Source organism: Tenrec ecaudatus, chromosome 12, assembly GCF_050624435.1.
Source record: "Tenrec ecaudatus isolate mTenEca1 chromosome 12, mTenEca1.hap1, whole genome shotgun sequence".
Lineage (NCBI taxonomy): Eukaryota > Metazoa > Chordata > Mammalia > Afrosoricida > Tenrecidae > Tenrec > Tenrec ecaudatus.
The window spans coordinates 15,790,874-15,805,005 of NC_134541.1; the positions used below are offsets into that span (position 1 = coordinate 15,790,874).

General features: G+C 50.7%; 1 protein-coding gene across 1 annotated transcript; it reads left to right on the plus strand.

Annotated features, from left to right (window-relative positions):
- The first annotated feature begins 43 nt into the window (after positions 1-43).
- Positions 44-13,477, plus strand: TP53RK (TP53 regulating kinase). Its single transcript, XM_075528664.1, has 4 exons — positions 44-148; positions 309-414; positions 7,648-8,363; positions 12,894-13,477. The coding sequence occupies exons 3-4, from the start codon at positions 8,081-8,083 to the stop codon at positions 13,370-13,372; spliced, it is 762 nt and encodes a 253-aa protein (XP_075384779.1). The 5' UTR covers positions 44-148; positions 309-414; positions 7,648-8,080; the 3' UTR covers positions 13,373-13,477.
- Positions 13,478-14,132: the final 655 nt, after the last annotated feature.

Consider the following 14,132-nt stretch of genomic DNA (forward strand, 5'->3'; position numbering starts at 1 on the left):
CTGGAGGCGGGCCCCAAAGGCCCCGGACCCGCCCCCGACCGGGCAGGACCTGGAAGGGACCCCCCACCCACCCGCGGATCTTCCCAGGCTGCCGAGAAGGGGCTGCCAGCAGAGGAAGGAGGTTCCCCAGTCTCTGCAGCCCACACTGGTGTGTGTCCCCGGTTATGCAAACATACAGTCACACACACCTATAGTCTCATGGTCTCACATCCACACAGTCACACTCAGGGACAGCCACTGGGGTGGGGGGTGGGGGGGCTCTCACTCTCCAATGGATTCCTCCATCCATCCATCCCCTCAACCCTTAGGCACAAGACGCCGACTCTGAACCTGGCACTGAGCTGGGCTTGGGGCAGCTGGAGAAGAAGACGGAGCGTTCTCCATCCCTGAGGACATTCCTCTCTACAAGGCAAGGTGGGTAAATAATGCCACAAAGGAAGTGGCGATAAGTATGGGCAGACTAAGACTAGGTGATGGGTTAAGCAGGTACCCTGGGAGCTCACCACCTGGGGCCCCCTGAGGAGCGGGGAATGGAGGGACAAGGAAGTGGCAGCCAAGTCTGGGAGCACAGCGCCCCAGAAGAGGGAGCAGCCAAGGCAGAGGCAAGAACAAACTTTGCTCTTGTTGCTGGGTGCCAGCGGGTGGATGTCAACCCACAGCCAACTCATCTTTACCCAGTGGGATTAAGGCCTGGCAATGGCTCCAGGACGGATGACAGTCTACCAGACCCTCTGGGGCAGTTCTCCTCTATCACACGGGCTCGCCTTGAATTGGATTTGACTTCATGGTGTGGTCCACAATGTATTGGGCTGCTACCCACAAGGTTGGCGGTTCAAATGCACCAGTCTGTCAGAGAGAGAAAAATGAGTCTATCTGCTCTTAGAAACATTTAGTCTCAGATGCCCTCTGGATAGTCCTAGGAATCAGAATGGCTGAGACAGCGTGGGTCTGGGATTCATCTTTACCAGAGCAGATCAGGCCTTAGCTGCCCAACTCTTAACCCTCGCACCACCAGAGCGCCTTTGAATGAACTTGAGGGGACGGGGCACGAACAATATAAAGCCAGAAGTGTCCACAACAAGGGGTCCGTGAGGAGAGTTGACACAGTTTGATGTATGGATCTGTGCAAGACTGTGCATTTGATGTGTGGATTATCACAAATGACGGGTAACATTTCAGAGAATGGGAATCCAGCACACTTCATACTGCTCGTGGAGAGCCTGTACACAGACCAAGAGGCAGTTTTGAGAACCGAAAGAGGGCTGTTGGGTGCTTTAAAATGAGGAAAGGCTTGAGGCGAGGCTGTGTCCTTTCGCCAAATCAACATGCTGAGAAAGTCACAAAAGGAAACGCAAAAGCTAAAGCTTCACAATTGGGAAGGAAGTTTTATCGCTTTCATTCATGTTTGAATCCTTACTGTTGTCTCTAGAATTATGCCTGCCAGATAGTAGTGCTGAAGAATTTTACTTTCCTCCCATTCACACAAGAAGGCCTCTTCTCACACCAGCCTGTGTGACCACGAGGTATCAAAGAGATCAGGTATCGGGCATCAAAGAACAAAAAAATCATATCATTGTAAATGAGGGTGAGTGGAGAGTGGAGACCCAAAGCCCATCTGTAGGCAACTGGACGCCCCCTTAATGAAGGATCACGTGGAGGAGACCAGCCAGTCAAGGTGCAGGGTAGCAACGATAAAACATACAACTTTCCTCTAGTTCTTAAATGCTTCCTCCCTCCACTATCATGATCCCAATTCTACCTTACAAATCTGGCTAGACCAGAGGATGTACACTGGTATAGATAGGAACTGGAAACACAGGAAATCCAGGACAGATGATCCCTTCAGGATCAATGGTGAGAGTGGCAGTACCTGGAGGGTGGAGGGAAGGTGGGGTAGAAAGAGGGAACTGATTATAAGGATCTACATATAACCTCCTCCCTGGGGGGACGGACAACAGAAAAGCAGGTGAGGGGAGATGACAGCCAGTGTAAGATATGACAAAATAATAATAATTTATAAATTATCAAGGGTTCATGAGGGAGGAGGGGGAAAATGAGGAGCTAATATCAAGGGCTCAAGGAGAAAGCAAATGTTTTGAGAATGATGATGGCAACAAATATACAAATGTGCTTGACACAATAGATGTATGTGTGGATTGTGATAAGAATTTTGCGAGCCCTCAACAAAATGATTTTTTAAAAGTTACAGAAAATAAGTATTAGAAGAAATATTCAAGTTATGCCAATATGTGTTAGGTTATAAATCATTCAGGAATATCGACTAATACAAATTAAAATATAAATTATAATGTGTAGTTTATAAATTTTTAAATCAAAATCACACAAACTCGAAATTTTAAGGTTGTGAAAGTTTAATCAAATCTTAAATATGTTAATAAAAATGAACTCCACTTATAAAAAAGAAGAAGGCCGCTTCTAAGATTTTCTGAATCATCTTCCCCGAAGCTTAACCTTTAAAATAACTTAGATCTGGGCCTGAATATTCGCCCACCTAATGGGACCATGCAGGTGCTCAGAAAGAGAGAAGTGGCCTGGGAAGAAGGCAGTGTGGAGTGGTGAGGATTGCGGCAAACCAAAGGCTGTGCATTCTGAGCAGGAGCTGGCAAGCTACAGCCTGGATGTCTGTTTTTGTAAATGAGGTTTATTGGAATGCAGCCCCACCTGCTCATTCAATTATTGTTTATGCTGCTTTTGCACCCCCACTCTTGGCTGGCTTCCCTTCTGCATAAGGTCCCTGGTTTGCACTCAACCCCTCCCAGCTGCCCAGAGGAAGGAAGGCTGGTCTAAGGATCTGCTTCCATAAAGGGGACAGCTGAGAACATTCCATGAAGCGGTTTCATTGTGTAGCACATGAAGTGGGTGCTGAGCACAAGGCCGGGGGGGGGAGGGAACCTCCTCAAATGAGCTCCTGGCCTTTAGGAGAGGCTGATCATCACTAGGGGAGCTGGCCATCTGTTAAATAGTCACAAGAAGAAACAAACAAACACACACAAATAGGATCCGCGATGGGGGAGCTAATGAGGGACGCAGAGCTTCTAAAGGAATGTCCCAGAGGGGGAGAGATTTGATCTGAGGATGGAAGGATGTGCGGATGCTGACTGGAGAAGGACACCATGTAAAGTCAGCGAAAAGGAGGAAGATCCCCAAGGAGATGGATGGACATGGTGGCTGCAACCATGGGCTCGGGCACAGGAACAATGGTAAGGATGGCACAGGACCGGGCAGTGTTTTGGTCTGTTGTGCAGAGAGGGTCACGGTGAGTCGGAACCGACTTGGCGGCACCGGACAACTAGGCAGCGGAGGAGGGAGGGGAGAGCAGTTTGGGCGCAGGCAGCAGCAGATGCCAAGGCCCTGCAGCAGAGAGAGCGTGGCAAGAATGCGACAGAGAAGCCAACTGGGTCTGAGGAACTGAAAGCACGCGGGTGGATGGTAGGAGGTGAGGTGGATGGCAGAGGACAAAGGGGTCCCAGACGGAGGCTCAGGGGCCAGATTCAGGGTCGGATCTTCTTCCGAGAGCAACAGGAAGCCTTGGGGGGTGGGGGTGAATGGGGTTTTCTACGACGGAGCTCAAAACCAGTCTGACCATAGCAAACCTTGGACTTGCAAACATGTTTGCACAGTGGATTTTGCAAAGTAAGAGCTCAGACGAGTTTGGTAACCATAGAGATGGATACCAAAAATTAGGAGAAGGAAGCCACGGAGTATTCTACATAGCACTCGTCCTATGGGAGCTTTGAGTGGCGTGGGCTGATGGTAGGCACCGGCACCACATTAGGTGGCCCGGGGTGTGCGTCAGTGAGCCCCAGGGAATGCACAACCTTGTGTCATAGCAACTCTTGAACCAGAGGGTCTTTCTCTTAGGTATTTCAAACGGGACCCCAATTGTGTAGGGAGGTGGGGGTGGAGGAGGAAAAGAAACAGGAAGAATGCTTTCTATCCATCAAGTACGCTCACAAACAACGCCCGACTTAATCTTAGGAAGCATTCAGCAAACTAGACCAAATCACCCCCAATGTGACAATGATCCAGCTGAAATGACGGTCAGTGTCACCTGACACTCAAGGCCAGGCACTATGGCTGCCTGCCCAGTCACTCAGCTCCCTGCCTCCTTGCTGTAAGGAGCGTGTCTCCATCCATCAGGGACCCTCACTTTCCCAGCTTCCTCTGCAGCCAAGACAAAGATCCATGATCCAATCAAGGCCAACATCTTGGATGACAAATCTAATGGGGGAAAGGAGGGACTCCCAGGAAAGAGACTAGGAAATCAGCCTCAGGCAGGTGTCGTGTGTAGCCAGAGGTCAGACGTGGCCTCCACACCATTTCTTCCCACTGCAAGGCTTCCTCCTGGGCCAGCCTTGGACTCAGAGAAGGCTCAGGGCTGAAAGTAGAAGCCCTACCCTCTGGTACTTGGCCATTCTACCAGAGGCAGCTGTCCATTCTGCAGCCAGAGGCAGAGGTCTCCAGGGGATGCTCCTGGGGTAGTCACCCCGTTTTGCAGAGAGTCCTTTGGAACCAGGCCAGTGTCCCTCCCCTTTTTAGCTCCTAGCCTGTCCTCAGCGTCACCGTGCACTGATCACATGTTGCTGCTGGCCCTTCTCCAGCCTAACCCTGGCCTGGGTCTGTTTTCTCTGCTTGGAAGCGCAGCACCCTACTACTCGCCCACCTGGTGAACATCAATGAGGACAAAGGTTCAGGGGAGAGAGAGACGTGCAGCACTCTCTGGTCCTGGCCAACAGCCCTTCAGAGATCTCAGCTGTGCTCTTCTTCTGGGCTTGCTGCGTTTGAGATGGCTCTTAGACCCAGAGGCATGACTTTGATGGAAATGTGGGTTTTGTCTTTCAGCAGACCACCCCTCAAGGAAACAACCACCATGTGACTGGGTTCACACCCTATCCATTAGCATAGCGAGGAAACGCCTTCTAGGATGGGATGCTAACCCAGGCACAGAGTCCAGAATTACAATGCATCCTATAGGGAATAGGGGGCTAGAAGGGCCGTGCTGATTGACATCTCATCAACCTTTGACATTTTTATTTTGTTTTCAGCGTGAGCAAAATTCTGTATCGTAAGAATTTGTTCCAACCTGAATTAGCTTTGCCAGTAACAAACAGATCCCAAGAGCAAACATTTGTTCCTTTGCTCCAATACGGCCTAGATTCTATCTCTTGATTTGGCCTCCTCCCCAAACTCACCAGCCCCACACTCCTTAGCAAGTGCCCACTCTGAGCCTCACGTTCTTGTCCATGAAACGACTTGTCGTCATTTAACCTCACTGCTTCTTCAGACATTCAACCGATGGCTGTCACTATAGTCGATCCTCGGGCCGCAGATTCTATCCACTCACTAGGACTCACTGTCTCCCCCAAGTCCATACTCGGGTGCTTTGCAGTCGTTGGAGAGTGTGCCTGGGGAAGAGAAACATTTGAATTGCCCAAAACACGCATTTCCAGCTGAAGCCAACAAGGGTGGCACCCTGCCTCTGTTTTCGCTGCCACATTGCAAACAAGCATCCTTTTTACTGGTCCATTAATTGTTTTTCCAAATCAGTGCTTTTTTGTTGATTTTGTCATTAAAATGGCTCCCAGGCATAGTAGTGTCAAGAGCTCCTTAGTCCAAGGTAGTTATACCTTTAGAATCTAATAAATCTATTTAGAAAAAGAAAAAAACCAAACAACTTTATTCAGACAGAGTGCCACTGGCCATGAATTTAATGCTAATGAGTCAGTAACATATAAGGTGCCTAGAAAGAATAACACATGAAACAATGTTATGCATCAAAGAGTGCCGATGGACCATGGTCAAAGAACTTGGCTGCTGCTTCCTGAAAGAGGTGGCAATCTGCTTTCCTAAAGATTCACAGCCTTGAAGACCTATAGGAAATCCTATCCTAGCCTATTCTATAGGGTCACTATGAGACAAATTAACTCAACAGCAATGGTTTCTCTTGATTCATTGGTGGGCTGATGAGAATGTTGTGACCAGAGACTCACAGGAATCTAAGCCGCCCTACCTTCCCGGAACAAGGACTCGGTATCTGCCAATTCCATGTCCGAGGCAACTAAAATACAACGCAACTACAGATTAGCTTAACACTTAAAACCTAGGAGTTGTTTGAGGGTGCAAAAGTGACCCTAAATTTCAAAAATAATTTTTAGGAGAATATTGTCTTAAACAGGACAGACAAGACATGTCATCTGGATGCAGTAGAGCATTAGCATAAGGTCCCAGTGATATCCAAGGGTTTGCTGAGATTCCAAGACTTTCAAAGGGCAGGAAGGGCAAAGGAAACTGTCATAAATACATGATTGACAGAAAATCAATATGTCACATTTGCGACATTGGATTATACAGAAGAGCTTACAAGATTGGTCCAGGGCCTTCTGACCAAGCTAGTCAGGGGAGGACTCAGGAGTAGGGGTCCCCAGTATGCCAGTGCATTCTGCCTGCAGTTAAGACTGTTCACGTTCCTGGTCCACGGGCAGAAGGAATTGGATGGAGGCGTGTCACCCACACGCAAACAGACCTGGGGCTTTCACTGCCTTCCATGGCCTTCTGCGGGCGCACGCAATTCAAGCTCTAAGACAGAGTCAAGGGACAAAGTGTGGAATAAGCAAATGGGGTGAAGAAAGCTGATGGTGCCCGGCTATCAAAAGGTATAGCGTCTGGGGTCTTAAAGACTTGAAGGTAAACAAGCTGGAGAAGGGCCAGCAGCAACATGTGATCAGTGCACGGTGACCCTGAGGACAGGCTAGGAGCTGAAAAGGGGAGGGACACTGGCCTGGTTCCAAAGGACTCTCTGCAAAACGGGGTGACTACCCCAGGAGCATCCCCTGGAGACCTCTGCCTCTGGCTGCAGAATGGACAGCTGCCTCTAGCTCAGAAGCAACAAGCCCACATGGAAGAAGCACACCAGCCTGTGCGATCACGAGGTGTAGAAAGGATCAGGTATAAGGCATCATCGGAACAAAAAAAGGTCTTACCATAGTGAATGAAGGGGGAAGTGCAGAGTGGAGACCCAAAGCCCATTTGTCGGCCACTGGAGATCCCCTTGCAGAGGGGTCTAGGGGAAGAGACGAGCCAGTCAAGGTGCTATGTAGCACTGATGAAAAGTACAACTTTCCTCTAGTTCCTAAATGCTTCCTCCCCTCACCCCCCCCCTACTATCATGGTCCCAATTCTACCTTGCAAGTCTGGCTAGACCAGAGGATGTACACTGGTGCAGATAGGAGCTGGAAACACAGGGAATTCAGGGCGGATGACCCTTTCAGGACCAGTGGTGTGAATGGCGATACTGGGAGGGTAGGAGAGTGGGTTGGAAAGAGGGAACCAATTACATGTGACATCTTCCCTGGGGGACAGACAACAGAAAAGTGGGTGAAGAAAGACGTCGGACAGGGCAAGATATGACAAAATAATAATTTATAAATTATCAAGGGCTCATGAGGGAGGGGGCAGCGGGGAGGGAGGGGAAAATGAGGAGCTGATGCCAGGGGCTTAAGTGGAGAGTGAATGTTTTGAGAATGATGAGGCAATGAATGTGCAGATGTGCTTTACACAATTGATGTATGTATGGATTGTGATAAGAGTTGTATGAGCCCTAATAAAATGATTTTTTTTTTTTTTAAGGGACAAAGTGTGGCTTCTTTGGATGGCAAGAGGAAAAAGAACAGTTGGGAAGCGGAATCACTTCCATGGGCCGGAAGTGTCGGAGGTGGAGCCGTGGGCGGGGCTGAGGAAGGCCGAGCATTTCCGGAGCTAGCCGAAGGATCTCCGACAGCTTCCGGAGAGAGCCGAGGGAGGCCAGGATTTCTGGAGCTAGCCGAAGGATCTCCGACAGCTTCCGGAGAGAGCCGAGGGAGGCCGAGCATTTCCGGAGCTAGCCGAAGGATCTCCGACAGCTTCCGGAGAGAGCCGAGGGAAGCCGAGCATTTCCGGAGCTAGCCGAAGGATCTCCGACAGCTTCCGGAGAGAGCCGAGGGAAGCCGAGCATTTCCGGAGCTAGCCGAAGGATCTCCCACAGGCTGAGGGACCCCGAGCGGCGGCGAGAGCCGCGTCGAACATGGCGGCCCCCAGCGGTCCCTCCGGGGAGACGCCCGGGGAGCCGGCGCCCGAGGAGCCGACGCCCGAGGCCGCAGCCTGGGAGCGGAGCCAGCGGCTCCTGAGCGGCCTGGAGCTGGTGAAGCAGGGCGCCGAGGCGCGCGTGTTCCGAGGCCGCTTTCTGGGCCGCGCGGCCGTGGTCAAGCACCGCTTCCCCAAGGGCTACCGGCACCCGGCGCTGGAGGGGCGGCTCCGGCGGCGGACGGTGCAGGAGGCGCGGGCGCTGTTCCGCTGTCGCCGCGCAGGTAGGGCCGGTCCCTCGGCGCCGAGGCGCGGGAGACCGCGGGGAGGGCCGCCCTGGGCTCGGCGCTGCGGCCGGCCTCAGTTTCTCCACGCAGACCCTTGGCGTCTCCCGCCATTCATTTTAGGTTGTTTTGCGAGGCGTTCTTAGATACATTTAGGGGGGGGGCACATTCAACAACGTCCACACAACTGTTGGGTAACATTGGGCACAGCCTTTACAAGGCCTTCTTTACGCTCCCGTCGGTCGGTCCATGCATCGTTCTCCTTTATCTTTGCTGCCAAGTACTTGCTGACTGACTGGCGTCATCTCAGACACGGAGGCTCTAAAGGACAGGGTAGGCCTGCTCCTGGGGTTCCCGAGATGATCACAGGCTGCGACTCTGGTTGGGAGTAAGAAGGTTCATGTTCCGACCTCCGGGTAATGGACGCTTTAGAACTGCTGTTATTGATCAGCTGGGCTCGGATACCCAAAACCAAACTCACTGCTGACTGACAGCGACCCCCTGTGGGTTTCCAAGGCTGCGACTGTGTTTGAAAGTAGAGGGCCCAGTCTTTCCCCTGCGGGGCCACTGTTGGTTTTGAACTGCCGACCATTCAGATTGCAGCCCAGCTGGTAACCATTATACCACCAGGACTCCAATAAATGCCCCCCCCTTTTTTTAAATAAAGGGGCACAGTATTCACTGGTGATACTCCGATGATTTGTTTTCTTAGTCTGTTATTTAGCTGGGAGGTGAACTGGAAGGCTAGTTTTAGTGTCTGGCTAGAAACCATTTCTGGTCAATATTGGGGAGTCCTCCAGTCTGTATTAAAGCTTAAATTCCGAGCATCGGGATTGCAGGCTGCTAACCACAAGGTCAGCTGTTAAAAGCCATGGGAGAAAGATGAGGCTTTCTATACCTGTGTTAGTCTGGGTGGACTAGAGAAACAAATTCATGGGCACACACGTGTATATGAGACAGTTTTATATAAAGGGTAATTGTACATTACGAAAGCATCCCAACCCATTCCAGTCCAAGCCCATAAATCCGATATTAGCCCATATGTCTGATACCAGTCTATAAAGTCCTCTTCAGACTCAAGAAACACATGCAATGATGCCAAAGGCAGGATGATCACAGGCCAGTGGGTAGAAAGTCTTTGGATCCAGTGGCGTTGTAAGCATCTCTGCGCTGGCAGGGGTTTCCATGTGGCTTCTCCAGCTTCCAGGACTGCATCAGGGTAGGTCCATGTGACTTCTCAGGGATGTCTCACAGGGAGTCATGTCTCTCACCTCCAAGAGGAAAATACAGGAGTTTCCAGAATTCTCAGAAGAAGGCTATGCCCACACAGAGGCCTCATTGGTTATATCCTGATTGACAGGTCAGACTCCACCCTTTCACTTGTAATCCTCTCAGATTGACATGAGATGATGTAACTACCACAATTCCCATAAAGAGTTAGTGTCGAAACCCATGGGGATGCTTCTGCCCTGTCCTGTAGGGTCATAATGAGGCAGACTGTGTTGTGTGGCATTGAGTGAGCGGATTAGTTATGGATGACAGTGAAACCCCACATCCATTTGCAGAGCCCCCATGTGGATTAAGCCTCGCTTGAGTTCCTTCTGACCATTGACCATGGATGTGAACAGTTGCCCTCAGGTAGAGTACATTAGCCAGTGGGTTTCCTACATCCCCCTGACCAGCCCAAGGAGGGGCAGTCTCCCTTAGAGTCGAGCCTGGGTGTGTCCTTGATGTAGAACATCCTACTAGGGTCCCCTAATCCTGAGTCCTACCTTGACTCATCTTGCAAGCTCTTCTGTGTAATACAATGTGCATGTCCCAATCGTGGTCCCGCCCCCACTTTTGTCCCACCTGTAAGTGTGATGAATTGACCTGCTGCCAGTCACACTTCTGTGACAGTTTCCTTTGCCTTCCCAGGTTCCTTTGCCCTGGAACCTCAGCGAATCCTTGGATACCATTATGACCCCTTACTAATGGCCTCCCTTTTCCAGAGGATGTTTTTGTCTTCGTCCCAGTTAGGACTTAATAGATGTTCTCCTAAAATTATACTTGAGATTTGAGGTCTTCTTTGTACTCTAAAATATGTCTCAGCTGTTCTAGTAAGGCTTTTTTTAAAAAAGAAATTTGAGGTTCGGATCCATCTAGTATGCCCTCATCAGATTGTATGGCGCCATCTTGTTCATCTGGTCTCAGGGTGGGTGGGGCCCCAGATTGTGTAGAGTTGTTGTCTTTAGTTTCCTTGTTTTGATTTTGCGCCCGTTGAGATGGGTAGAGACCAATGATTGTCGTTCAGACAGTTGCTCCGATGCTTGCATTTTAAGATGCTGCTCACCAAACTAGGATGTAGCACATCAGCCTGCTGAGTTTATTCCGGCAGTTGGCCCAGGTGCCCCGTGAGGCTGTTCTCATTCTTCAGTTGTAGGAAACAGGCTCTCTGCGTTCAAATTCCAATTCTACTTCATTTGTAGTCAGCCTTGTGGTGCTTACATCCATCTGGTGTCAATTTGGGAGTTGAGAGGATTAAGTGTGAAGGCGTGGAGTCTAGTCTGTCAATCAGGTCATAGTTAATAAGGCAGTTGTGTGGGCATGGCTGTCTCCTGAGAATTCTGGGAACTCCGGCAGTTTCCTTCCTTGGAGGCAGGAGACACACTCTTTCTGCTCATTCCTTGAGAGACACTCTACTGTTGAGAGACACTCTACTGACGAAACACATGGCACTACGCTGACTGACCTGTGTGCCCTGGGAACAGGAGGAGCCACGTGGGGACCCCTGCCAGTGCTGAGATGCTTCTACCGCCACTGGCCTGTGATCTTCCTTCATTCGGGGTCACTGCATGTGTTTCCTGAGTCTGAAGAGAACTTTATGGATTGGTATTGGACATATGGGCTGATATTGGCCTTATGGATTTGATCTGGACTGGACTGGGATGTTTTCTCAATACTCAACTGCTCTTGTATGTAAAGCTCTTTCTTAGGCACATATGAATGTCTGAATTTGTTTCTCTAGTCTACCCAGACCAACACAAGCCTTCAGCAAGTTCTTCCACTTCTCTGGGCCTCCGTATAAAGTAGAATTAACAGTGTCACACTGACGCCGGAGATGTTGAGAAACTTAGATGACATATGCTAACCATGTCGTTTCTTTGATTTTATGCCTGGCACAAAATAAAAACCAACGGTCAGGGAGCCAGTTCTGACTCATAGCGACCCCTTGGGATGGAGGAGAGCTGCCCGGTGGGTTTCTGAGGCTGTAAATCTTTCGAGGAACAAAAAGCCTCATCTTGCTCCATTGGAGCAGCTGGTGGGGTCAAGCTGCCGACCTTGCAGTTAGCCTCCCACACAACACCTCTACACCAGGGCTCCTTGCTCAAAGAATGCACTCACGCTAGGTTTTAAGAAATCATCACCCACCACCACAAGTCTTGTTTTCAGATCTGAAATTGAGGCTCCTGAGGGGTTGTGACTTGTAAAGACAGGCTTTGGAATTCTTCCACACGTCCTACCTTTCTTTCTCTTGATTTTAGGCACCTGCTGAGTGCATCAGAAAGTGGGTGGGTACTGAGGTGGGGGGTGGGATTGAGTGGTGACTAAGCAGACACATCTCTGCCTTCTCTGGATTTAAGAAAGTTACTTGTGTTCATATTTTCTATTTTCATCCATTCTCGGATGTAAGCAGTGTCCTGAGCCTGGCTGACACTCCATAGCCGCGTCCTGATAACACTCGTTGGAGGTATTGTTTCCACCAGGGAAGCTGATTAACTTTGCTGGTGCTGCCGGTCTTGACTCCTAACAATCCGACTTCAGGACAGAAAGTGCAGTCCAGTCCTGCACCATCCTCACCACCCTCGCTCTGTGTGAGCCCATGGTTGCAGCCACTACCAGTCCATCTCTTTGATAATCTCCCTCTTGCGCTGACCCTCCCCTTACCAAGCTTGATGTCCTTCTACAGGGACTCCCCCCCGCACCCCGATAACGTGGCGAAAGTAATGATACCACGTCTCACTGTCCTCTGGCTGATTCGAAGGTAGATTCAGAATGGAATATTCCAGCTACCTGACTGTAGGGTGGCTGTGAGTCAGAGTGGTCTTAAGGGCAATGAGCGAGTGGATGAACTAATCAGGAAGGGCGCTGGGATTTGAACCTTTCCCTTTCTGGCACCAAAGCCACTATACTGTCTCAGCCACCATACTGCATGGTCTCCTGGTCAGGCAGAAGCGACTCTGACGAGACCGTCCCCATCCCCGCCCCCACCCCCGACAGGCGCCCTTTAGTGTTTATAGGGAGTGGTCGTCACCGTGAAGCCCAGTGGTAAAGGATGATGTGGGAAGCAGGCGGACCCTTGGCACAGTCCTGCAGAGGAAGCTTCTGGATGGCGTAGGCTGTGCCAGGCCACACCCTTTCTCAGCCCTTTTTCCTGAAATCAGCAGAGAACTGACAACCAGAACACTGGCTCAATCTTTGAGCAATCAGCTCCCCATTTCAAAAAAGAAAATGAGCCCAACCCGATAATGGCGTATGTCTTGGTTGCAGGGATATGTGCCCCCGTGGTCTTCTTTGTGGACTATGCTTCCAACTGCCTCTACATGGAAGAGATCACAGATTCCATGACCGTCCGAGATTACATCCAGTCTACCCTGGGGTCTGAGAACGCGCCCCAGAGCCTCTCCCGTTTGGCCTCGGCCATGGGGCAGGTGCTAGGGCGCATGCACGATGAGGACCTCATTCACGGTGACCTCACCACCTCAAACATGCTCCTGAAAGGCCCCCCGGAGCAGCTGAACATCGTGCTCATCGACTTCGGGCTCAGCTTCATTTCGGCACTTCCAGAAGACAAGGGGGTGGACCTCTATGTCCTCGAGAAGGCTTTCCTCAGCACCCATCCCAACACAGAGCCTGTGTTTGAAGCGATTCTGCAGAGCTACTCCTCGGCGTCCCGAAAGGACAAGCCCGTGCTGAAGAAGCTGGATGAAGTGCGCCTGAGGGGGAGGAAGAGGTCCATGATTGGATAAGACGAAGCGGCTGGCAGCTGTCCAGGGTCAAGGCTTATTTTAAGGTCATTTTGAAAGGCTGCTGTGAATCTAAGCGGAGGCCAAAATAAAGGTGTTGAGAGATTTCTAAGTGGCATGTGTGGCCATGCTCGTGCAAGCATCTTTTTCCGCTGTTGACTGTCCTGAACTCAACACCATTGGGTCAGAGCTGATTCGTAGGACCCCCTGTGAGTTTCCAAGATTGGAACTGTGTATGGGAGTCGAAAGCCCAGTCTCTCACTCGTGAAGCAGCTCAGCTTGTAACAACTACACCAAGACCCGCTTACTCGCCAGCCTTGTTCTTAATAAAATTGAGTATTAAATCAATCGAGGCTAGGCATAATCCCAAATTGCAGCGTGCACGGCATAGGTACATGGGCTTTGGCACTCAAAAAGTGGAAGCACACAGTGAGAACGTTCTTCCTCTTCAGACCTTTGCTAGCCCTTGACTCTAGTATGTGTAGGCTCCCTGGTGTGCAGTGTACTTGATAGACCGGTGGTGTGAGCCCCGGCCCCTCCGGGGAAGAAGGATCAGGCAGTCTGCCGTGCCCACGAAGCGTACGAAGTGAGTAGCTGAGACAGATGGATGGCAAGTGCTGTGGGCAGTGATGCAGTCTTGAATGGCCAGGTCAGAGTGAGCGAGCAGAGACGGCGAACGGCCCGGAAAGAAAGGCAGACATGCCATGCGATGGGGGAGGGTTCTCCAGGAGACCCAGGTCACGAAGGAGGAACATCACGGAGG